Here is a 12,729-nt window from a genome sequence, read left to right on the forward strand (position 1 = left end):
TATGAAAAGAACATTTTTAATTACATTTAATTAAACCTAAGAGTTTATGGTAAGGAATTTATAAAGAAAAGCACTCCATGTAGTTGTATCGAACAATAATACTTACTAAATTTTTCCTTTATTTGGTGCCAATAGCTCAGTAGCCTGGAGGAGATGAAGCTGTATGTTGGATATTTCATCTAACCTGTGGGGCACTGGTTGGGACCCAGGCCGTAGTGTGGTGTGTCTTATACACAGGTGTACTGTGCTGGTCAGAAGAGAGACACAATGCTTGTTCCAGAATTTTTCTACCCACCAAACAAAGGCAAAGAGCCCTACCTTCAGAAGACCTGACAAAGATGAAATAGGGTTAATGTCTGTTTGATAATACGTTTATAATATATAATATATAATAACTATTATCTTCAGATATTATCCCCTCTCTCTACCTTCAAGTATCACTCCACACAAAATGGGTCCTCAGGTGAATGAATGAAGCATGTTCACTTGTTTTCCCATTACACAGAGATTAGGGGAAAAATGAAACGAAACATTACACTGGTAAAAAAAAATAAAATGCTGAATTGCATCTCATTATTTTAGCCATATAACACCACTTCACCATTTTCATGTTTGCATTTAGTTTGAAGCTTTTTCTGTCAACACAGAGGAAGAACCCAGAGCTTCTGGAGTTGAAAGTGTTTGCAATATGCCTTTCGTGGCAAAGTATCTTTTAAACAGAGTGATAAGAAGAGCTTCTGGAGTTGAAAGTGTTTGCAATATGCCTTTCGTGGCAAAGTATCTTTTAAACAGAGTGATAAGAGCAACAAAAATATTCAGTGAATCTATGTAGGGATCACAGAAAAGAGGATACATTGTGGAATTTCAGGAGAAATTCATCTTGAAACTTTGTATCAGGAGAAAATATTTGACTGTTTTTTCAAATGGCAAGAAAATGTGCAGTCTACCATGTCTGTAGTTGAAAGCTATGTTCTCTCAAGCCCTGGGATCTATTGCTAATTTTAGATTCAGGATCAACAAAGATAAATCTAAACTAATTGGCTTCTGACTGAGTTTCCGTGGTTAAATCCACTGTAATTCACATAATCTTCTTGGGTTCACTCTCCTATTCCTTTTCTTTTTAATAGTTGAAGTAGAATTTCAAGTATCAACTATCTGTGATTTCTGAGAGAGAACACTTAACTTTTTGTGATTGGAGGGTGGAGATATTCCTTGTAACCAGAATTTGGCTTATCGGCACAAGTTTTGATCTCTGTCTTCATTTCTTCCCAACTTAAACTTTGCATAGCATTGCTATGTTCCCCTTGTGTGAATGAGAATTGGATTGGGGCGGCGGTCCCCAACCTTTTTGGCACTAGGGACCGGTTTCGTTTAATACAGTTTTTCCACAGACAGGGCGGGCGGGTGGGAGATGGTTCAGGCAGTAATGCGAGTGATGGGGAACGGCAGATGAAGCTTCGCTTGCTCGCCGGCCGCTCACCTGCTGTGCGGCCCGATGCCACCCCGGGGGTTGGGGACCCCTGGCTTGGGGCATCTACATCCTGTGTTTGTAAGGACCAAAAGTGTGAAAAACCTTGGTGCTTTTAGAGCATTTAAGTATAAAAGTGTGGAGGAATGTCATAGAACAGTATGGGAAAGATGGGTAAGGATTCTCTCACAGGACCTATAAATCAGACCACTGCTGTCTTCCTTTCTGGCTAATGCAGCGAACAGGAATATAGTTCTCATATGGATTTGATCTGAGTTTATGTAAATGCAACCTTAGAATGCTTCCTAGTGGATTCAGCAGTGTAAGTGCCATTGAAACTGTGGACTTAGGCTGGTCACTAGTGACCTTATCTCTCTTACCTGTTTCTTTCAGGTATTGCAAAACAGTTAACCATGGTCCTTCGTATTAGCATTATAATATCCCTCAGATTGAGCAATATATTTGGATTATAGTAAATATCTGTTTAATAACATTATCAGCTACAGATCTTGATACAAACAGGGATATAGACCTTAATCTGTGAGTTCTGTTGCATTTGTATGATTTTTTTTTTAAACAAGCTGGCTTTATTATATCCAGGGAATTCTAGAGGGACCACCTCATAACGAATGTATTGCTTGCAGATTTGAATATTGGTAAAATTTTTAAAAAGTACACATTTTAAAATGTAGATATGCTCTACTACTGGCATTTCAGATATGCTGTTGGTAGAAATCTTGGCATGCTAGAAATTTTAAAAAGGTGTTATAAAAAATGCAAAGCTTGCATCATCAAATCTATTTTTGTCTTTGCTCAACTTGAGAAATTTTGTATGTTGCATTTGTGAGCATGTGTGTTTGGGAGGATCTTACCTTCTTGTTTTCCATTGTGCCCATGAGACTGATCGGCCAAGGAGTTATGACACAGTCAAGAATGGGCGTAGGTCATAGGCTGGCTAGGGCAAGTAATGACATTTATCAAATATCATTTTCATGCCTCCACTTGTATCCTGCTGTATCCTACTTAAGAAGCCAACCAAGGCCTTGTATGAAATAAATTACAGAACAACAACAAACCAGTTGACATGTATTGTCTCTCAATAAACAATGCACAAATGAGCACATGTTCTGCTTTCATTATCCCTTTATATTTTTATTTTATAAAACAAAATGTATTTAGTCTTTGAGAAGGGGACTGAAATAAATGCCTGCTGTGTCTGAGACTGTTCTTATAAACCATTAATTTAATCATCATAACGACTCTACGAGGTGATGGCATTTGGTTTACAAGAAATCAAGGTTTATAGAGCTTAAGTAATGTGCTGATGGTCACACAAGTAGTAGGTGATAAAGTAGCAATTTGACTTCAAGCCTTTCCCTAGAGGTTTTCCCCTGACATCATTATATTATCGGCTGTAAGATGATATCAGCATCAAATACCATCCATCTGCATGCAAAAATTTCTGCATGTCAGAAGGTCCATTTTACAATAAAGATAGCAGCATGGCTCCTGAAAAAAGCAACAATTTTTTTGGTAAAGGAGTTGACATATAACATTAATATGCATTCAAGATTTAGTCTAGTCCAGTACCGTTCGGTGACTGTCACTGCCTATTCAGATCTTTAACTCGGGTTCTGAAGATGATTCTCTGAGATAAAGATGCATTACCCTCCTTAATGTGTTTCCCCATAGGTTGTATTGCCCGTACTGTCAGCTCACCAAACCAGCATCTGTTGAGAACTGATGATGTCATCAGTTGCTGTTTAGATCTAAGTGCCCCAAGCATCTCCTTCCGAATTAACGGACAACCTGTTCAAGGCATGTTTGAGAATTTCAACATTGATGGCCTCTTCTTTCCAGTTGTCAGTTTCTCTGCAGGAATCAAGTTAGTATCTCTATGTTTTTTGGTCTGTTTGCCTTCGCACTTCTCATTCTTTCATGGAAGACTGCCCTGCCATCACACTTGCTCTGCTAACCTTCTCTCTCTCACTCCTGGGCGTCTGTCCACAGGGCATTTTGCCCCTTCCTTGAAGGGTGAAGATAAGATTCACCTAAGAGGGGAATCTCGGGAGGCTGAATCCTTTGTTCATGTATCCAACCATTTTAGATATGCAATCTGCTGACTATCCCTCTATCCTGTGTTCCTGAAATATTTCAAGTCCATTTAAGTTCACTTTTTTATTTAATAAGGGTAAATAAACAATGTTGCATTAAAAATACCATTTATTTTCTCATATTTATTTTTATTAATTTTTTTTTCATTATATTCTGCCACCCTACTCCAAACCCCCTCATTTCTACAGAAAGCACATGTGTTTTGGTTGATCAGGTCAAGATGACTCCTTTCCATGTCACCCTCTACCTGCTATACTTGTAAATTATCTGCCTGTGGTCAGCTGGGTCAAGGTGGTTTCCTCTAACCCTTTCCTGTTTTGCTACTACCAGATGGAAGAGAAATTAAAGTGATAATTTAGTATATAGAAGTATCATTTGAGTCCCCTTTAAGGAATTTCACAGGGAAATTGGGCTGTGACTGTTTTTTCTTTTTATCAGATCTCATCCAGCCCTGCAATTTTAAGTACACAGATATTTAGATCGAGTCTGTTCTTTCTCTGTTGATTATTTGGGCACCTTTGAGACATTAAATGACCAAATACTATGAACAGGTATTTCATTCACATAGGAATATGGTGCATATGCTTTTATTATTTCTCCAGAGAGTGATAAATTTTTGCTGAGCCATTAACATAATTTAATCAGGTTTTACTTTTATGATTAGAGGCTCTTAATCTCTAAGGTACTGACATTATGGTGGTACTTAGGAAAAAAAATGTGGCTTCTGACAAAGCTAATTTTGTACTCATAATTTATTCCTTGTATTCTGTTGATTAGGAAAATTTTCTGTATGCCAGAGATTTAACCGACCCCAACATGCATCCTTTTCAGGGTACGCTTTCTGCTTGGGGGGAGACATGGAGAATTTAAGTTCCTTCCTCCGCCCGGGTATGCTCCTTGTTATGAAGCTGTTCTGCCAAAAGAAAAGTTGAAAGTGGAACACAGCCGAGAGTACAAGCAAGAAAGGACTTATACACGGGACCTCCTGGGTCCCACAGTTTCCCTGACACAAGCCGCCTTCACACCGATCCCCGTGGATACCAGCCAGGTACCCAGATCGTCTGCTGTGATGGCAACGTTTGAATTGCAGTCATTCCCATATGCAGTGGCTTTCAAACTTTTGACTGCAACCCATACGAATGCATTTTACAGTGATACAATTTATATGTATAATTGGTTTCATAAACTAATACTTACCCTTACCATGTCCACTTAGCCATTTGCCTAGTCCATTCTATTTTGTTTTTTAAGGGAGGTTTCAAGCCAGTAAATTGACTTTATAATGTACTAATAGGCCACAACCTGAGGTAATGCATACTAATTTTAGAGTGTTGTTTTTTTACCTAGGGTAGTGGTGGAGTTTTCAATTTCTTCTCCCATCTAGATACACTTGGCATTTTGAAGTGATTTAACTGACTTTTATCTTGGGTAGAGATTGAGATCGTGAGCTCTAGGGTTATGATCAAAATGCCTGGGATCGAATGTGTGCTCTGGGACTCGAGAAAATTACTCGTCACATTCATTGGGATGTTCAGAGTACGTTTGACATAGTTAATAAATAACACATTGGCACAGTACTTTGCCAATAAGCACCCAAGCAGTGTTAGCAGTTACTCTTGCTTTTCTCTTTCATAGACTTGCAAGTATCCTGACATTGACAATGAATTAAGTATTGCTCTGTCTTAATGGTGAAGTAACTTCATTCCGGTTGGTTAGATATTCATAGTTTGTGCATTAGCTTTTGAGGATCAAAAGTCTGAAGTCTGAAATAGAATTAATAGCAGGCCTCAGAAGCTTCCGTTGTTTGGTTCCTTGAACCATATTTCTTGTCTCTCCCTGCTGGCTTTGTATATGATGCAGTAACGTAAACAAACAAGCTTTGTTCATGGCTAAAATTCAGTTTGTGTTGCCGTCGCTGGAACGCGGCAGGGTGTGTGTGGTGCTACCAGAGTTGAGTGGTAAGCACGATTGGAGGATGGAGATGGGCTGGAGTGGACAGTGGGAGATGGGCTGGAATGGACAGCGGGAGATGGGCTGGAGTGGACGGCGGGAGATGGGCTGGAGTGGACGGCGGGAGATGGGCTGGAGTGGACGGCGGGAGATGGGCTGGAGTGGACGGCGGGAGACGGGCGGCGGGAGACGGGCGGGAGCGGACGGCGGGAGACGGGCGGGAGCGGACGGCGGGAGACGGGCTGGAGCGGACGGCGGGAGACGGGCGGGAGTGGACGGCGGGAGACGGGCTGGAGTGGACGGCGGGAGACGGGCGGGAGACGGGCGGGAGTGGACGGCGGGAGATGGGCTGGGGTGGACGGCGCGAGATGGGCGGGAGTGGACGGCGGGAGACGGGCGGCGGGAGACGGGCGGGAGCGGACGGCGGGAGACGGGCGGGAGCGGACGGCGGGAGACGGGCTGGGGTGGACGGCGGGAGATGGGCGGGAGTGGACAGTGGGACTCTGTGGTGTCGCTAGCACGTTTAGGATGTCCTGAGCCCTGGATAACCTCTACTGTTTGGAGGGAAGGAGACAGGGGTGGCCCGCCCCCTGTGGAAACTCTGCCGCATCCACGGGCATGGTGGGCAGTTGCCTGCTCTCTGTGTTGAGGGACTGTTTGTGGGGCACGTGCCAGTGCATCGCCAGGTGTGCACAGCCAACCCGTCACCTGGAAAACCATTTTGTGTTATGAAGAGGCCGTTGAACTTCCCCTTTTTAATGGGAACAGGTTCAGATTTTTTCCCCTGAGGCTTATATTTGGAAACCACTAAAAGTAACAGAGTTAAGGGAACACATAAATCACTGCCATCAGATATTTCTAGACGCAGAGAGCCAGCGGATTATCTTTTGGACGTTGAATTGCCTTCATTCTGGCCGGTGGGTGCTGGCCAGGTTGGTTTAAGAACTCTGGGATGATTTCTGTTTTTAAATAATGCGTATGCTGGTGGTTGTACCAAATCCATGAGGACTTTTTTCTTAATGATGGCTGTCCTCAGCAATACTCTTTTCTTTCTTTCTAACTTTCATTCATAATTTCCCCAAATTTACCTATTACTTGCTTAGGTACCTAGTTTTACAAATTTAGAATAGATGGTTTGGAACCTTGTTATATGATTATATTTTAAAGGTTGATGAGACTTTTATTTGGTTCCACTCACAGTGAGGACGATCAACGCTGCATTTTCTTGCATTTCTTTCTGATGCGTTTTCCTTTTCTTTTTTTCAATTTTAGATTGTGTTGCCTCCCCACCTGGAGAGGATAAGAGAAAAACTGGCAGAGAATATCCATGAACTCTGGGTTATGAATAAAATTGAACTTGGCTGGCAGTATGGTCCGGTACATAATTTTGTGATTTATTTTTAGATTCTGTTAATACATCTTTCTGAAAACGTAACTTCTTCTCAACGCATCCTGCTACGTGGTGACATGAGTCGATCCGATTGATTTTTTTCCCCTACACTTTAGTTTTGGGGCATTTTTTCTTTACGAGAGGGAATGACATTAGTGGCGGGTTCATTGAAGGATGGCTTAGTTGCCTAGACAATTGAAAATTTATCAGTCTTCAGGCTGAAAGTTACATTTTTAAATCAAGGTTAACATATACAGACAATAGGCATTGATTTCTAAGGAACTCAGGAAAAAAACTGAAATTGAAAGTGAAAACTGAAAATGGAAAGAGGTCAGTTTACTCTCCTCTTCCGATGTTTCACTTCTTTTAGTCCCAATTGTACATAGCAGTGTAAGTCCTCTTGGCAAAGATTCAAGTCGGTTTCATAAGTGGAAGAGAGGCTGAGAAATAATGACTGCATGCGTTTCCAAATGATTATTTTTCAGAGAACTTAGTTTACAGTTTATCAATAAAATTTAGATGAAATAAAACCAGAACAACTTCCCGTGTAATCCCAGTGTAGCATATATCGTTTTTTAGGACTGTGGCAGCACTTTCATTTTTATGATATTAATAGCCTAAGTATTCCAAAGGTGGTAACACTTTCTTATATTTGACTGAATATAGAAATGAGTGTATTCGGCCAGTCATAGTTTATTACATTGAGCTTTGAATAATGACATTTATTATTAGTATTAGTGATAATACCATATGATACTTTATACTAATTAGTATGTTTGTTTATTTAGAGCTTTGCCTTTTTACATATACTCCCAATTACAAGTATGAGGTTAATTTTCCTAACAGCACACTGGGCTGTGTGTTATTATTTCAGTTTGACCAGTGATGTCACAGCTGGGGATTCTCATAGAGCTGTCAAATGCCCTGACAGCTAGCTAGCAGCTGTGCTAAGACTAGGATGTATGTTCTCTAGCTTCTAGTGCAGAATTGTTTTTCACCATTAAGACTTACTGATGCATGATCAGAAAATGGGATCCTTTCATTAATTGAGTAATGGTTAGACAGTTGTCAAATCAGCAAGCACTTACAAAGTTACCTTGTTAAGTATATAGTTTTGTGCTATATTCATTGACTTTTAAAAATAGAGGAAACGAATAAATGCTAGATAAGATATTTACCGTCAGTTAAAGTCAGTAAGAGGAGAGATATCATAAAGGTGTACCTAGTCAACTGCCAGAGGAGTTACTGACAGAATTTACCACAAGATTCCAAGATGAGGCAGAGATTTGAGTTATGGACAAAATTTGGAGAAAGATAATTACAGGCTAGGATTTAAAAACATCTCATTACAACTCCCCTCCAAAAAAAAAAAACCCGTACTGTTTAACAGGCTTATGCGCAAGAAAGATGATTTCTATTGCAAGCTTCTAAAGGTTGCCTAAATGATTACGTTCTACAGTGAACTTCCTTATGTTTCTTCTTTTAAAAAAAGAGGAAATGTAAGGTCTCATTATTATCTATTTTTGCAGTTAAATCCAGTTCATTTCAATACCATACCTTCTATTGCTGCTAGTCTGTAGATGCTGAAAGAGAATACGGTGCCTCAGAGCCATCCTGGTTGCTGCCAATTATCCTTTACCTGGTCCTGGCTGGTCAAACGTTGGGCTTTATGTTTATTGGGCCTCCAGGGTGGAGATTAAGCACTTAGTCTGTTGCTGTAGTGCTGGCACCTGGCACGTTTCCTGGGACAAGGAACATACTCAAATACTTGCTGATAGAACGAAACGGTTGTTTTCTTAGGGCTCGTTCTGGGCAAGCACAGCTCCAGGTATCATATCAGAGGGTCAGCAATTTGGGAGAGTCTCAAACTGACACGTGAGGAGATTTCACATTGTTCTACCGTGTAACAATTGACCTTGTGTCCTGCTTCTTTTACAAGGGCTTTCCTAAAACTCCTTTCAGATAAGTGGCCACCATCCCTGACTTTATGATCTCTGTTAGTCTAGACTTAGGTACATCCCTGTTATTGAGACTAATTCCATAAATTCTTTGACATTTTAAATGAAGTGTTCAACTGTGTTTTACTTTAGAGCAGTTTGAACCGTTGAATAAGTTGGGGTTTTTTGTTTGTTTTTACTTTTTGGAAAGAACTTAGTTTCTTTAAATGTCTTTGCGATGTGTTTCACAGGAGCATCATGTAAGAGCTCTATTTTATGGAATAACATCAGGCCTGTCCATTCAGGCATTTGTGTGTCCCTTTTGCCTAGTATTCGCCTGATGTGCTTGGTACTGGGGTCACAAATTGAAAAGACCTTGTTTTAGTCAGTTTGCCTTTTTTAAGTGCTTCTGGTTTAGCTGAGTGATAGATACACAAACAGTTACAAGCTAAGTACTGTAGTGGAGATGCTAACTGTGAGGGAGGAATAGTTACAGCTTTTCTGGTGAAATCAGGGAGGGCTTCCAGGAGGTGGTAAATATTTGCTCTGCTGTTTTTGTGGAAGAGCAGTGAGCCTAGAGGCAGGAAAAGGGGTCAGGGAGAGGACTCAGGTGGCCCAGGTGAGAGGTTGTGAGTTTCCCAATTGTGTGCCGGCAGTGGGGCTGGAGAGACATGACTGCAGATGTTTTGAAGTTCCACTATGGGATGTGGATAAGAGAGGGAAGGAAATCTGGGTAGATTTCTGGTTTTAGCTTGGACACCCGAGAGGATGATGGGGTCAGTTACTCTCTGGAGTAGAGAATAGAGGGGAAGTGGAAATTACATGAACGCAGATTAAATTATCTCCGGAATTGGACATGTTCATTTTTACCTTTATGTTTAGAATTTAGTGTTACATTTTGTAACTCTAGATTTCATTTCCAAAGTTACACACTTGAATAAGTAAACTATATGCTTTTGTGTAAGTCCTGTTCATTTGCAATGATCCCTGGAAAGAAAGGAATAACTATCTTGTTTTTAACTTGGCGACTCCTGAAAACTTAAAAAAAAATTCTTACTCGTGTTTACCTACTTTTTATTTGGCATTTATAAAGCCTGGTAATTATTACCGTGAAGTAATTTGTTCCCTGACAGCATATGGCTGTGATCGTGGTGTCACCACGGCAGTAATGCCTGTGTAATTTAGGTCTCTAAGAAGATAAAAACCTAATTACTAATGCAAGGGTACAGAACATCTTTCTCATTAATTCATCCCTAAAATCTTGAATTTAGTTTACTCTGATTGCTAATCCACGTTTTCAAGGATTAATATGAAAAATGGCTGTGGGATGTTAACTGACTTTGGTAAAGCGCTGGAGTGATTTGTGAGAGCAGAAGTAGCTTACGTGGGGTGAAATGAACAACTGGAACCACCTCCAAGAGTTTGTATCAGTCAGTCATGATGTTAATTGATGTCTCTAATCTGTTTGGCTCTAAACAGGTAAAACTTCCCGCACATCAAAACTAAGTGATTACTACACCTTCTTACCTAGAATTCATTTCAGTTTACAAAATATTTGTTCCGTGCCTGCCATGTACCTGGCATGTTCTAGGTGTTGGGAATACATTGTCAAAAAGCAAAAGAGATCAAATTCCTGTTCCTTTGGTCATACATTCTAGTTGCAGGGAGATAGACAGTAATGCAATAAATAAAGACCTAGTCTGTTAGCAGGTGGTAACTGTTACGGGAAAAAAAAGAGGAGGGTGAGTGGGCAGATTGGCATATTAGGAAGGTGGGCAGGATGAGCCTCATTGAGAAAGTAAGATTGAGGCAAATGCTGGAAGTTGCTGGGAGAGTGGGCATGGGGGATGGACACTGGGGCCAGGAACGGTGCCAAATGGAAGACATCAGGAAGCCCAGACAATGCCAGGCTTGACCACTGACCTCGAATATTAGCCGTGCCTGGGAGATGACGGAGGCAGCTTAGCTGGGGTGATGGTCTGGGTTCCCCTTCTTGCTTCCCCCTTCGCTTTCCTCCAGGCAATTAGATCACCATCGCTAGTATCTGACCTTAGAAACTATTATATGTCGATATCCTGTTCTGTTTCAGGTTAGAGATGACAATAAGAGACAGCACCCGTGTCTGGTGGAGTTCTCCAAGCTGCCTGAACAGGAACGCAATTACAATTTACAGATGTCGCTTGAGACCCTGAAGTGAGTGTCTTAAATTTCCTATTTTCCTATCTGTATTACATGAAAGAAACCAAGTGTTGATATTATGCTTTAATTCATTTTAATTCTGGTTAGAAATTTCCATAATGCATTGGTAAATTGAATCAATATTTGTTTGGAACAGACTTTGAGCATATTACTCTATGTCTTGGTGCTCTATGTAAGTATTTCTCGAAGAGTATTCTACAGATGTTTATGGATATTTCGGAATACAAGGACTTTGGCATTGGATGCAGTGCCCCTCAGAGAGTCAGTCATAAATTGTTACCAGTGTGTGACTAGGTAAATAAAAGTTTGAACAAGTGTTTAGAAATTTTTATACCAATTTAAGGTATTGCATTGAGCTTTGAATAATGGCATTTATTATTAGTGTTAGTGGTAATACCATATGATACTTTATACTAATTAGTATGTTTATTTATTTAGAACTTTGCCTTTTCACACACACTCTCACTTAACAGGTATTGGGTTAATCTTCCTAGCAGCACACTGGACTGAGTGTTATTATTTCAGATTTACCAGTGATGTCACAGCCGGGGATTCTCATAGAGCTGTCAAATGCCCTGACAGCTAGTTAGTAGCTGTGCTAGGACTGGGGTCCATCTTCTCTAGCTTCTAGTCTAGAACAGTTTTTCACTGTAAGACTTGGTGATGCATGATCAGAAAATGGGGTCCTTTCCTTAACTCAGTAATGGTTAGACAACTGTCACATCAGCAAGTACTTAGGAAGTACCTTATTAAGTATATAGTTTTGCGCTTTTCCATCCTTGATGGCCTCAAAGAACTGGATTTGTTCCAATAGGTCACTTATCTCAAAACCTGCTTATATTAGGAATAAACCAATACTTTTGTCCTTTTTCTGTTTTGTTTCAGTTTTGTTAAGTGCAAAGAGCTAGTTCTGTTGAAGTTATTTTACCAAAGACCCAGAACATAAAACTTAGACACTGTTTCAAATTCTAGGATTTGGGTCCAGGTATATATCTTCAAAGATCCGGTAGTGATTTTCCTTATGAAAATTAACAAATTGGGCCTAGAATGAGTTTAGGTTCTACTAGTAACTTAAAAGGAAAAGGAGTATATACAAATCGAGTGAATTGAGAAACCACTACAGGTAAAAAATGACAAAGCTTGCCTGTAATAAGGAATGCAGAACACATCACTGCGACCTCTTCTTCAGGGTCTCCTGTCTTCCTTTGTGGTCTTGATGTGAAGCCTGTACATTTAGCTTGCTAATTGATGGCAGCCCATTATTTGCCCATCTTTTACAACAAGATGTTTTTATTGAAAGTTCATGGCCTAAGATATTTTAGTTAAATTTGCCGTACATTCCCTATAATTTTAGCAATTGACAGCTAGCTAAGCCAGCTAGGCAAATTCTGGGAAGCCTGGAATGTAGAAATCTCCATACCAATCTCCTTGGTATGTTGAGCCTTTGACTGCTACACATAACCTAATCTCATTCCTAACAGCTACTGGTGGCTGGTTTGATTATTCATCAGACCGCACATACCATGGTGCTGTTGCCTATGACGAATGCTAATAACCCTTTTCGTATTTGTTAATATTTATATGGTTTTATGATGAACTAATTTCACTTGTTTCTTTACAGTTTAAATTAGGGGGGAAAGAGCTCCTATTTCTCCAAAATTCACACTATG

At 40.3% G+C, this 12,729-nt stretch overlaps 1 protein-coding gene across 1 annotated transcript in view; it reads left to right on the forward strand.

Moving 5' to 3' along the window:
- RYR2 (ryanodine receptor 2) overlaps positions 1-12,729 on the forward strand; it is a 772,975-nt gene that overhangs the window by 452,975 nt on the left and 307,271 nt on the right. Inside the window, exons 21-24 of the mRNA XM_059899659.1 lie at positions 3,161-3,353; positions 4,415-4,631; positions 6,806-6,910; positions 10,950-11,053. Coding sequence (XP_059755642.1) covers positions 3,161-3,353; positions 4,415-4,631; positions 6,806-6,910; positions 10,950-11,053 — 619 coding nt within the window. The remainder of the gene's footprint in view (positions 1-3,160; positions 3,354-4,414; positions 4,632-6,805; positions 6,911-10,949; positions 11,054-12,729) is intronic.

This window comes from Balaenoptera ricei, chromosome 16 (assembly GCF_028023285.1).
Source record: "Balaenoptera ricei isolate mBalRic1 chromosome 16, mBalRic1.hap2, whole genome shotgun sequence".
NCBI lineage: Eukaryota > Metazoa > Chordata > Mammalia > Artiodactyla > Balaenopteridae > Balaenoptera > Balaenoptera ricei.